At 36.0% G+C, this 14,037-nt stretch overlaps 1 protein-coding gene across 6 annotated transcripts in view; it reads right to left on the bottom strand.

Moving 5' to 3' along the window:
• MEMO1 (mediator of cell motility 1) overlaps positions 1-14,037 on the bottom strand; it is a 142,364-nt gene that overhangs the window by 53,245 nt on the left and 75,082 nt on the right. For all 6 annotated transcript variants that reach the window (XR_012422510.1, XR_012422508.1, XM_045369546.2 and 3 more), the window contains 2 exons: positions 12,620-12,688; positions 966-1,078 (listed from right to left, as the gene is read on the bottom strand). Coding sequence is in view for 4 of the 6 variants with exons in the window: in XM_045369546.2 (XP_045225481.1) it covers positions 966-1,078; positions 12,620-12,688 (182 nt within the window). In the remaining 2 variants the exon portion in view is untranslated. The remainder of the gene's footprint in view (positions 1-965; positions 1,079-12,619; positions 12,689-14,037) is intronic.

Below are 14,037 nucleotides of genomic sequence, written 5' to 3'. Positions count from 1 at the left end.
ATCACTTGAGCCCAGGAGTTTGAGGCTGCAGTGAACTATAATCATGCCACTGCACTCCAGCCTGGGCAACAGAGTGAGATCCCAAATAAAATCAAAAATAAATATGTATGGGTCAGTGTGTGTGTGTGTACATATATATATGTGTGTGTGCATGCATGTGTGTGAATAATTTGACCAACTGAAAGGATATATACCCAGATTATGAAGGTGGTTACTTCTGGGAAGGTAAATTGGGTTCAGGATGAGCGAGAAACTCTGAATAAATTATGGATGTTAAGTACATCAGTTAATTTCTTATACTACTCTTTATACTGTTCTGTATTTTTAAAATTACTCCTCCCCCCCCAAAAAAATACCTTTATAAAATCAAAAGGTTTTTACTTTATACATCTATTGTATAAGAACAACTAAATAAAAATGTGACTCTGGACTCCTATGGAAAAATATAAATCAATCTTAATTGTAGGCATGTTTAAAAATAAAATATATTTATCATTTATATAGCATGTTTCTTTCAGAGTTTCATAAAGGCTCATTTTTTTCCCATAAAAATCATTTACAAGAAAATAAAGATATTATCAGCATTATCTATTTACAGTGAGAAAGTGGCATTACGTAGAAGTAGATTAACACGCCCAGAATCTTTCATGAAATTGGTATGGGTACTAATTTTTTGTCTCCTGGTACACTGAGTACATGGCATTTTTCTGAATATTAATGTAACCACTACAATCTGCACACTGGCGGATCTGACAGATTTCTGTAGCTAGCTGAAAAACACTAGTTGCCTTTTAGGGATATGGAAGAGTTTCTTTTTTTGCTGTTTTATGCAGATTAGTTATAACAAATTTTATTTTAAATATTGAGATATTACTTGTGATGCTCACATTTATAAGTTTTTAAATTAACTTCCAAGTCCTATTAAAAGAACATTAGCTATTTGAAAGCTATTTCTATATACTTACTCTTTTGGTCAATACGAAGGTCATACAGTGGTGTCCTATATATATCCACACTGGAAAGTGCACATCGAGAGAGGGGCACATGATGAGAAGGCCCAAGGATGAAAATTCTCCGGCTAGGAGACACACAACAAAAAACACGGAACAATTGCACTTCTACACAAACCTTATTAAATAAAAGAGAAAAAAGCAATTCTTACAAACCACTTGTTTTCCTTCTTAATTACCAACTGTTAATGGCTGAACTGTGTTCCCCTCCAAAATTCACATGTTGAAGAACCAATCCCCAGTAGCACAGACTGTAATGCTATTTAGAGATAAGGTCTTCAAAGAGGCGATTAAGTTCAAATGAGGCCATTAGGGTGGGGACCTAATCCAATAAGTCTGGTGTCCTTATAGGAAAAAGAGACACCAGAAGTATGCCTGCACAGAGATATGATCACGTCAGAAGGGGCAACAAGAGGGCGGCCACCTACAACAGGCCAAGGAGAAAGGCCTCAGGAGAAACCAACCCTGACAAACTTGATATTGAACTTCAAGCTTCCAGAATTGTTAAAAAATAAATTTGTGTTGTTTAAACCACCCAATCTGTGGTATTTTATTATGACAGCCCTAGCAAACTAATACACCTAATAATGACTTGCTCCTCAGTTAAGTTCAATTCCTTATTTCTGTCTTTGTTGGATGGCCTTTAAAAGAATCATATTCAGTACTTGGAAATACCAGCTATTGATTAATACAGTAAACCAAACCACTATACATAAAATAATCTCTGTATGCACAATGACAAGGATACAACAGGTTTTCAGAAGCTGGATTTTATTAACTGGATTTTACACATTTAAGCTATTAAAATTTCAAAATTCTAACACATTCTAAAATAAACTTCTAAGATCCACCATGATTTTAATAAAAATACATAATAGCATAAAATTCTAAACACCTATACAAAATATCCACTATAAAAAGGCATTCTGATAAAGCTATTTCCATATTTCCTCCATGGTAGGGTGAAAAACGCATCTTGTTGAAAAGAATTCTATACAACAAGCTTTCTCTATTCCCATTCAAGTAGAAGTCATTCTCAAAAACAAAGAAACTAGATTATGTGTTATTTGCACTGTAGTCTAAAGAAAAGAACTGAGCTAAAGTGTAGCTTAAATCTGTACAATCTCTTTATCTTGACATCGAGTAATGTTAATTTCCTCTCATTAAGTCAAATATCCAAACCTGCCCTACAATCTGAATTCCAAAGCTATCAATCTTCTCTGTTCTCCAATATTCACATGAACCAACCTTCCCACATCACATACAAAACTTACAGCCTCATAAAGCCAAAACTATTTGAAGAAAATATATGATATGCTATGTAGCTAGAAAAGTATTACTGATTGCTCAATTAATGAACAAAAGCTGAGAGATGAGCTAGTTCTTTTGTATCAAAAATTTGCAGGCCAGGGAATGTGTGCTTTAGCAATATATTTATTCTTATAAAATTCTATTACAGCTAAGAAAATTAACCAATTATTGGTTATATGTTACTTCATATATTGCAGGGAGGGAGGGAGGAGATAAAGCTGTGCATATTAAGTTGTTCTGCTATGAAAAAAAAAAACAAAGAAAGTTGTGGATAAGTGATTCTCAGTTTAGAGTCCCAGAACCTCCTTAAGACAGCACACACAGCAAACATTCATCCACAGGCCATTTCTGGTCAGAAGCAGATTATCCTTTTCTTTAACTTTTACTTTAAGTTCAAGGGTACCTGTATGGGTTTGTAATACAGGTAAATTACATGTTGCCACGGTTTGGTGTACAGATTATTTGGACACCCAGGTAATAAACCTAGTATGCCATAAGTAGTTTTTTTATCCTCATCCTTCTGCCACCTTCTAGCCTCAAGTAGGTCTCATTGTCTGTTGTTCCCTTCTTTATGTCCGTATGTTCTCAATATTTAGCTCCTACTTGTGAGAACACACAGTATTTGATTTTCTGTTCCTGTGGGAGTTTGCTTAGGATAATGGTGTCTAGCTCCATGTTGCTGCAAAGGATATGATCTCATTCTTTTACAGAGCTGTGTAATATTACATAGTGTACATATGTACCACATTTTCTTTATCTAGTCTACCACTGACGGGCATTTATGTTGATTCCACATCTTTACTATTGAGAACAGTGCTGCAATGAACACACGTGTGCATGTGTCTTTATGGCAGAACAATTTACATTCCTTCAGGTACACATTCAATAATGGGACTGCTGGGTCCAGAGCTACTTCTGGTTTAAGTTCTTTGAGAAATCGCCACACTGTTTTCCACAATGACTGAATGAATTTACACTACTACCAACAATGTATAAACATTTCTTTTCCTCCACAACCTTGCCAGCATCTGTTAATTTTTGACTTATCAATAATAGCCACTCTGACTATTATCAGGTGGTATCTCATTGTGGTTTTGATTTGTATCTCTCTAGTGATTACTGATTATGAGAATTTTTTTGTATGCTTGTTGGCCACGTATGTATCTTCTTTTGAAAAGAGTCTGTTCATGTCCTTTGCCCTCTTTTTAACTAGACGGCTTTTTGCTCGTTAATTTAAGTTCCTTATAGAAGACAGAATCTTTCTTTCTACCTCTCTTCCTTCATTATGTTATTAGCACTGCTAATCCTCACTTCTTGTCACCACCTGTATCATCAATTCAAGAACCATTTCAAAAAAAAAAGTCAAATCTATAGATTTCTAAATGAAGAAAACTAAAAGATAGCACTCTGGTCACCTATCTTAACAGCACATAAATAACATGACACTTTTTTTTAAATTAAAGGCTAATGTGGGCTATAGACAATGGTAATTCAGAAATGTTTAGGTAACATGACTAGGGCCAGGTAGTACATGAACCAAGAATCAAATAATGAGAAAGGGCATTTTTCTGATTGAGAAATATATGAAAAGACAGACAAAGAATATTTAACATCAGAGCACTTGTGGAAAATCTAAAACACAAAATATGAAGTGATTTTTAAAATAACAATCTAAATTCAAGGCATACATAAATTTCCTAAGTGTAATAAGGTTCTAACAATAGCCAAAAGATACACTGCTCCAGAAATAAACAACAGAGGTCTGCCAGAAACCTAATTAACTCTTCTGATACCTGACTACTTTCCTTGTTTGCCTTTTTGTCTGCCCCAATCTAGATGAAGGAAAAAGAGCCCCACCAATCTCAATTAACCAACTGTGTACTCTACAGATTCTTTCTGATTTGGTAGAAAACTCGCCAATAGCCAAGTGAAGTTCCATATTTGATTAAAAGAAGTAATAAGAAAAAAAATGTTTAAGTCCCCTCAATATAAAACCCTTAAAAGCAATATATCCAAAAACAAAACCAGAAAAAGCTAAATGTCATTGAAAGGAAAGTAAAATGGGGCATTTAAACCTGTAGTAATCTCAAAATGGGTCTCTTTGTTAGCTAAATGCTAACAAAAGAAAATGAATAGTGTACATTGAAGTTCATGCATTTTCTTTGTTAGAATGCTAGATCCATAAACACCAAGGCCACAGGAATATTTTGAAGAGAAATAAATAAAAGAGGCATTAGAAGCAATGCCACTTTCTCTCCCGTTATTTGACTGCAAGGTGCTTTGTCTTTAAAGGCGTAACTTTTCAATATTAGCACAACATCATTGTTGATACACAGGTTAAAAAAAAAGCCTTTAATATGAAAAAATGGGGGGGACGGGCAAGATCAGTAGGCATTCTCTTAGAAATAAATGCACTTCATATATAATAGCTATAATAAAGAATTCACATTTGTGGAGTTCCAACGATGAATGTAGTCTGTGCACCCAATGTATAAGCTGCCTGAGTGTGTACCCTCATGACTGTTTATTCAGCTACTTAGTCCAAATAATGGAACATAAGTAATTTTGTAAAGGTGTTTCACAGGAAGTGAAGACATTTTAACCAAAGAAAAAAATGTCATTTGGCCCCAAAAAGCATTTCTTTTTGCTCTCTTTTTCTGTCCTGCAAGGCTTTCTGAAAAATACGTATCAAAATCAAGTTACTACTACCTAAGTACATCCTGAATTCTGAGATTTTAGAGAATCTCAGATGTTGTGTCAACTACCAATATGGAAAAGAACTAAAATGTATCATTTTTTAAATTCCTTAAACAGTCAAAGTCATTTTCTGGAAACATAGATCTTATCACTTCCCTTGCTTAAAGCCTTTCATGGCATTTCATGGTCACAAGATAAAATCTAGAATCCTTAAAATGGGCTCTGCACTCTCAAATGCACTAGCAAATTAGCTATTACTCTTGCTCACCTTGATCATAATATTTTATGTATACTGGTCTTCCTGCAGTTCCTTGATAACACCAACAACTTTGCCTACTTCAAACTTTTTAAACCCATGCTTTTGTTCCCCTTTGCTTGGCTAGCCTGGCTTAAAAAATGTGTTCCTCGGTCGGGTGCGGTGGCTCACGCCTGAAATCCCAACACTTTGGGAGGCCGAGGCAGGCGGATCATGAGGTCAGGAGATCAAGACCATCCTGGCTAACACGGTGAAACCCCATCTCTATTAAAAACACAAAAAGTTAGCCAGGCATGGTCCCAGCTACTCAGGAGGCTGAGGCAGGAGAATTGTTTGAACCCAGGAGGTGGAGGTTACAGTGAGCTGAGATTGCGCCACTGCACTCCAGCCTGGGCGACAGAGCAAGACTCCATCTCAAAATAAATAAATAAATAAATAAATAAATAAATAAATAAATAATCTGTTCCTCGGAGATACTTTCCCGAATACCTTTCCCACAATTTAAATCAAGTCACCCTCTTAAGGTCTATAACAATAGTTCTCAAACTGCGAACTCTGGATTCCTGGTATTCCTCAAGACCCTATGCAGCAGTCCATAAAATTAAAACTATTTTCAAAAGAATGCAAGGAAGTTATTTACTTTTTTCATCTGCAATTACGGTGCAAAGGTGAAGGGAGCATAAAACCACTGGCCCATTAGAACAAAGATCAAAGTAGTATAATCAATATGTACTAGTAGTCCTATTTTTTAACCTTACTCACACTAAGTTTAAAAGGGAGGGAGTTCCTAATTTCATTAAATCTTGACTCTTGAGTAGGTATATTTTTAATATTCTATGACAAAATGCATTCAATCTGTGGTGATAAAACATTTCTGCTGCATATGGAAGTATGTCTCAGGAAAAAGCAGTTGTGTAGTTGTGAGTTGTAAGCCGAACCAGACATTGTCCTCATGGAACAAAATTTTTACTTCAAAAGATGACTGTAGATAAATTATGGCTATTCCAGTTTAGGTAGCTGGCAGAAGATTTCTCCAAAGTGAATGGAAGTCAGGCACGGTGGTTCATGCCTGTAATCTCAGCACTTTGGGAGGCTGAGGTGAGAGGATAGCTTGAGGCCAGGAGTTCAAGACCAGCCTGAGCAACATAGTGAGACCACATCTCTACAAAAACAATTTTTGAAAAAACAGCCGGGCATGCTGGCACAGGTCTGCAGTCCTAGCTACTCAGAAGGCTGGAACAGGAGGATCACTTGAGCCTGGGAATTCAAGGCTGCGTGAGCTATGATCATGCCACTGACTCCAGTCTGGGTAACAAAGCAAGATCCTGTCTCAAAAGGGGGGGAAAAACCCCAAAATCTAGTACTTTAAAGAAAATAATATATTTGTTGTCAATGATGAAATTGAGGTTTTCAAGTGAAAATCAGACTTTCATAAAACTTTTATCACTGTAAGCTTGATAGCCTCCAAAGAATTAATGATTCTGTCTGATAAAATACATGGTGACATTAAGAAATGTGATTTTTTGCCAGGCGCAGTGGCTCACGCATGTAATCCCAGCAATTTGGGAGGCCAAGGCAGGTGGATCACCTGAGGTCAGCAGTTTGAGACCAGCCTGGTCAACATGGTAAAACCCTGTCTCTATTAAAAATACAAAAATTAGCAGGGCGTGGTGGTGCATGCCTGTAATCCCAGCTACTCGGGAGGCTGAGGCAGGAGAATCCCTTGAACCCAGGAGGTGGAGGTTGCAGTGAGTTGAGACTGTGCCACTGCACTCCAGCTGGGCGACAAGAGCGAAACTCTCTCTCCAAAAAAAGGAAAAACAAACAAAACAAACAAAAAGAAATGTGATTTTTTAGTATCATATAATGAAATACCAGCATTGAAAATATCTGCATAACACAATAAAAATTTTCCCAATGTTCCACACGTTACAAAATGATGCAAGGGTAAAAGATCCATTCGAACTGTAAAATAGACAATGAATTTATAAAAAGTACAAAAATTCAGCCAGGCACGGTGGCTCACATCTGTAATCCCAGCACTTTGGGAGGCCGAGGCAAGTGGATCACGAGGTCAAGAGATCGAGCCATCCTGGCCAACACGGTAAAACCTTAAAAATTCAAAAATTAGCTGGGCATGGTGGCGCGCGACTGTAGTCCCAGCTACTTGGGAGACTGAGGCAGGAGAATCACTTGAATCCAGGAGGTGGAGGTTGCAGTGAGCCGAGATAGTGCCACTGCACTCCAGCCTGGTGACAAGAGCGAGACTTCATCTCAAAAAAAAAAAGAAAAAAAAAAAGGACAAAAATTCACTGATAGGAACTTCAGATTTCGCATTATAACTAACCTTTAAGAAACTACCATTTGTTGAGTTTTGGTGTAGTATTAAAGAAAAACATCCACAATTATCTGGAAAGGTAAGTACACTCCTCTTCCTTTTCTAACTACGTATCTGTGTGAGGTTAGATTTTCTTCATATACCTCAACCAAAACAAATGATGACAACAGGATGAATGCATAACCAGATATGAGAACATAGTTCTCTTCTTCTATTAAGCCAAACATTAAAAGGAGATTTAATAACTAGTAAAAATATGACATTTTTACATTTTGTAAAAAAAAAAAAAGTTAAAGCAATGCCACTTTTCCCACTATCTTCTATTAGAAAATGTACTTCTCATTTTTAAAAATGTTTTTATTAACCTCTAATTTGTTTACTTTTTAAAATAATTTTTTAAGTATCTCATTTTAATTTTGAATGCATTCAACAAAGGTAGATGTGGTCTACATTTGGTGTCCTTAATAAGTTAGAAGTATACAGGGTTCCTGAAACCAAGAAGTTTGAGAACCACTGTATTTCACTTTCAGCTTTTAAATTTTTAGTTTTTAATAAGATATCTATATTCATTATCATATGCTTAATATCTATCTCACCTACCAATTTATCAGCACAGAGCTAAAACCATGTCTGTTTTATTAATTGCTGTGTCTCTAGCACTACCACAATATCTGGATCATAGCAGTCACTTAATAAACTTTTAAAATAAATATGCTTTAATTTATTCATCCATTTCTCTTGGAAAGCAACATCTGAAAACCTTTGCTACTAATTCTTCATGAAATAGGGAAGTTTGTTTGTAAACAATCTTCGTTATCACCTCAAAACCTGCTTCTCACACTCCCCATTAAGTTATCAGCCCTACTAGTTACTGTGAAAAGAAAAATCTTGGCCAGGCGCAGTGGCTCATGCCTGTAATCCGAACACTTTGGGAGGCCAAGGCAGGCAGATCGCTTGTGGTCACGTGATCGAGACCAGCCTAGCCAACATGGTAAAACCTTATCTCTACTAAAAATAAAAAAATTATCCAGGCCTGCCTGGTGGCATATGCTTGTAATTCCAGCTACTTGGGAGCCTGAGGCAGAAGAATCACTTGAACTCAGGAGGTGGAGGTTGCAGTGAGCCAAGATTGCACCACTGCACTCCAGCCTGGGTGACAAAGAGAGACTCCATCTCAGAAAAAAAAAAAGAAGAAGAAGAAAAAGAACGAAAAATGTTATTAGGCCCTGACCAGTCATATTATAAATCAAAGAACGATTCTGTCAGTTTAAGAATCATTAATCCCCTCAACTTGTAATCATTTTTGCACAAATGCTTTTAAATTTTATATTTTTCACCATTAAAATAATATATCTATTTCTCATATAAGAAAACATATGCAAACTATTAGCATCCATTACAATAATTTATTTAACCTCATATAGTACATTCTTTTTCCCAATTTTGCACAATTTTATACCCTGCTTTTTTTATTTAGTCAATGCACTATCAGAAACTTAAGACTCTTTTAAAAAACAATGCTGCTGTAGAAAACTTAACACATTTAACTTTTTTCATTTTGGGACTTATTAGGATAGAGCTTCCGAACGGGAATTTCTAAGCCAGTAATTATATACATTTTTATGACTCTTAATATGTATTATCAAATTGCTTTCCTAAAGCGTTAACCTGATATAGTCCATTGAAATGCACTTTTTTTTTATAAAAAACTAATTTTGCCATAATCTAGCCAGTTCTGGATTATAGGAATTACACAACTGTATTGTTCTTTTTTTTTTTTTTTTTTCTTTTTTTTTTGAGGCGGAGTCTCGCTCTGTCACCCAGGCTGGAGCGCAGTGGCGCGATCTCGGCTCACTGCAAGCTCTGCCTCCTGGGTTCACACCATTCTCCTGCCTCAGCCTCCAGAGTAGCTGGGACTACAGGTGCCCACCACCACGCCCGGCTAATTTTTTGTATTTTTTAGTAGAGACGGGGTTTCACCGTGTTAGCCAGGATGGTCTCGATCTCCTGACCTCGTGATCCGCCCACCTCGGCCTCCCAAAGTGCTGGGATTACAAGCATGAGCCACCGCGCCCAGCTGTATTGTTCTTCAAACTGTTCATTTAAATTGGCACTTCACTACTGTTTTTATTTCTATTTTTGTAGAAAAATAAAACATATTTCCATTTTTATTAATTACATTTACTTCTTGTAATTTCAGTTCATATTCTTATTATGATGAGTTAGCCTCTAAGTACTAAGAATTTTATGATTTTTTGATATTATCCTTTGTCATTTTTTTTTTGCAAGTATTTTTCCCATTCTGTTCATCACTTCCACTGGTTACATTATGACTTATTTTTTCATGTAATTTAATTATAATTTATCATGCTTTATACTCTTCTCAACAATGTCTCATAAACATTAAGACATATGGTGTTCCAAATTAGCTGTGGCTTGAAATGCCTCTCCAGATATGTTAATACCCTTACCTAACTAGTATTTACTTTGATGGATGGTGTTAGCAGAGGTTCTAAACCAATTTCTTTTTCCAAGCTGCTAGTCAACATTCTAACATCAATTTTGGAATAACTGCTACCTGTTATTTGTAATGCCTTTTAAAATCATATTTGTATCCCCTACCCACTTTTAAATTCTGGAAAGTGACATAGTATCATTTACATTCTCAAAAGATGATCCTGGCTGAAAAACAGAATGCAAATGGATTAATGTGGAAGTTAAGAACAGAAAGTGGTAGCATAGAATTTAACCTTTCTCATAAGGATGTTCTTTCTCTACTTTCTCAAAGCACTCTAAAGACATTATAATTCCCAGAGAGTGCCTCTTTCAAGAGAAATCAACTGTGACTGTCAATTATTAATTTTACACTTAGACCTTAAAATTTATTCATTCAGAATTCAATTATTATATAGTAATTACAAAAAATAATTTGATCGGGCTGGGCACAGTGGCTCATGCCTGTAATCCCAGCACTGTGGGAGGCCGAGGCCTGACTGCAGATCACCTGCAGTCAGGAGTTCGAAACCAGCCTGGCCAATGTGGCGAAAGCCTGTCTCCACCACAAATACAAAAAATTAACTCGGTACGGTGGCGTGCACCTGTAGTCCCAGCTACTTGGGAGGATGAGGCAGGAGAACTGACTGAACCTGGGGGCAGAAGTTGCAGTGAGCCAAGATTGCACCACTGCACTCCAGCGTAGGTGACAGAACCAGACTGTCTCAAAAATAATTAATTAAAATAAAATAATTTGATCACATCAGCCATCATTTGCCTCTCTTTCTACTCATCTTCTTTATCTTCCTCTTCTTAGTCCTTGGCACTCCTCCATTTTTTCCTCTTTCCTTTTGCCTTCTTTCTCACTTTCCATTAACTTATTTAACACATACTTCCCACTTCTACGAATATAAACTCTATACCCCTCTACAAATTCCTAAACCTAATTTAACTCTGGAGTGTCCCACTAGCACATGAGTTTTATCAACAAAACTTTTGCCAAATAGAGGAAGGTTTCAAAAAGAAAAGGCTGTTATATAAACTAACTTTTATTATAGCTGGTTTACAGGCCCAAGTCAAATGAAAGAAACTTATAAAAAATCCTTTTTTTTTTTTTTGAAATGGAGTCTTGCTCTGTTGCCAACCTGGAGTGTGGTGGCACGATCTCAGCTCACTGCAACCTCCCCCTCCCAGATTCAAGCAATTCTCCTGCCTCAGCCTCCCAAGTAGCTGGGACTACAGCCGTGTGCCACCATGCCCAGCTAATTTTTTTTTTTTTTTTTTTTTGTATTTTAGTAGAGACAGGGTTTCACTATATTGGCCAGGCTGGTCTCGAATTCTTGACCTCAGGTAATCTGCCCGCCTTAGCCTCCCAAAGTGCTGGGATTACAGGTGTGAGCCACCAGGCCTGGACTTTTAAAAAATCATTTCAATTTAACTTCTATTTGCTCTTATTCATGAAATTATTTAAGATTATATATTAAACATGTATCAGGGAATAAACGTGAACAATGCTCCTCAAAACATCATAAATGAGACAGGTCTAGCCAAAACCTCACCAATTTATAAATATCATTGCTTTCTTTTTAGTAAAAGCTTGCCAAAAGTAATTTTCAATGAATTATAATAAAATGTACAGACAATGCTACATAAAAATTTGAAAGAACAGCTTTTTTGTTTAAAAACTTTGAATGAACTGCTCAAAGGCAAGTGGGCTGTGCATGATTTTCTTTATTAAATCATGGCTGCTATGAGCTATTTCTTTTGAACAACTATACTACATCTCTACTAATTCAGACCTAACAATCAGTATTTGACAGAACTAAGATGATCACTTTACCTATTCACATAGCTTGTACATCTGGCAAACTAGGGCCAGATATTGGTTCACAGCTAGTAAATTAACTGTGTAAATAAAATGAGTGACTATTTCCAGCAAAACCTCTTGAAAGTTCACAGTTTCTTACAGAGTAGTATACTATTAAAGGAGTCTCAAGTTCCCAGGAAGTTTTTTTTTTTAAGCTAATTTCAGAGCTGTCATTGAATTATTAAGAGTTAATATGCCTCAAACATCATATTAAATTCACTGTCAGATTCTAAAATATTTCAAATACCTTATCCTGTCAATGACAAATTATCCTTTCAGTAACCACAATTTTAACAAGTACAATAAAGAATTTTAAATTACGAAATGATTAAAACAGATTAGAGGGCTTTGCATTTTTCTTAAGAATGCTCATCTCTGGGTTTTCAAAGAAATATTTAAAAACAAAATATTTAACCTTCATAACTAAACATTTTACATGCCAAAGGGAAGGTAAAAAGCAGATGTTCAAACAACAACAAAAAAGTATTGAAGTTTTCAGTAACCTATATATAGTAAAATTCATCAAAAGTCAAATCCCTCATGAAATCGAGCACATAATAACAGTAAGTATAAAAAGCAAATTACTTCTATCACAAAGCAATCAATTCTCAAGCTTCTCCAACTTAAAACAAAACTACATTACTTACGTAATAGACGGATCCACTTGTTTATAAGCATGGGCGGCACAAGACCCACAGTACGTATATCCTGCATGGCTACAAAACAAAATATTTTTAAGCTTAATCATCAGATTCAAAATCAAGATATTCTAGAAAGAAAAACCTTTGAAATAAATACAGTAACTATGGTAAACACAACAGAATTGAGAGCCTACGTTAAATAACAATGTAGTTAATGATGCGACTTCTAGAAGAAATTAAGAAACACATGATCTATACTGTGTTCTAATTCTAAACTTTAAAAATACTTTGTAATTTTTTTTTTTTTTTTTGGTCTGAAAGACAAATTTACAGGTGTTCAAGGTTTACTTGAAGTTACTATGTAACACAATTATTGAGGTTGGTTTTTGTTTTTTTTTTTTTTTGAGACAGAGTCTCACTTCGTCACCCAGGCTGCATGCAGTGATGCAATCATGGCTCACTGCAGCCTCAACCTCCCAGGCTCAAGCAGTCCTCCTGCCTCAGCTTCCTGAGTAGCTGAGATCATAGGCACATGCCACTATATCTGGCTCATTTGTTATTTTTAACAGATCTGAGTTCTATGTTGCCGAGGCTGGTCTTGAACTCCTGGGGTCAAGTGATCCTCCTGCCTTGGCCTCCCAAAGTACTGCCATTACAGACATAAGCCACCACACCTGACCTATAATTGAGTTTTTTTATACTCCTCTTCAGTAGCATTAGCAGACTATTACAGAAAAATGATAAACCAACAGGAAGTCAAGTCAGACCAAAACAAATACCCTACAACTATTATAACAACTCACTTCCTTCTGTGTCTTTAGAGATAAGATAAAGACATTATTCTTATTTTCTCTCCGTACTATTCTTCCCTTTCATCCTCTGGTCTCCGAATTCAGTCAATTCTCTTATCACCTACAGAATGACTGCTTCCTGGTTTCAAAAGGTATATGAAAAAATAAAGATATATCCACACAATGGAATACTCTTCAGCAATAAAAAGAAGTGAACTACTGACACTCAAAATAATTATACTTTTTTAAGGGGGTAAAAATAAATATGCTGAATGGAAGAAAGTCAAACAAAAATAGTTTATTCTGTATGATTCCATTTAAATAAAATTCTAGAAAATAGTAAGGCATGGTGGCACATGCCTGTAGTCCCAGCTACTCAAGACGCTGAGGCAGGAAGATTGCTTAAGCCAAGTTCCATATTATAGCAAGCTATGATCACACCCACACTCCAGCCTGGATGACAGAGTGAGATACCATCTCTTAAAAAAAAATATATATATATATTCTAGAAAGGGGAAGGGGGGAAAAAGAGGTACAGAAAGGAAGAATTATAAGGGAACACAAGAAAACTTTTGAGGGTGATGAATATGTTCATTTTCTTGATTGTGATAGTTTTACCCTCATACACAGGTC

This window comes from Macaca fascicularis, chromosome 13 (assembly GCF_037993035.2).
Source record: "Macaca fascicularis isolate 582-1 chromosome 13, T2T-MFA8v1.1".
Lineage (NCBI taxonomy): Eukaryota > Metazoa > Chordata > Mammalia > Primates > Cercopithecidae > Macaca > Macaca fascicularis.
This window is presented reverse-complemented; position numbering and strand designations above follow the sequence as displayed.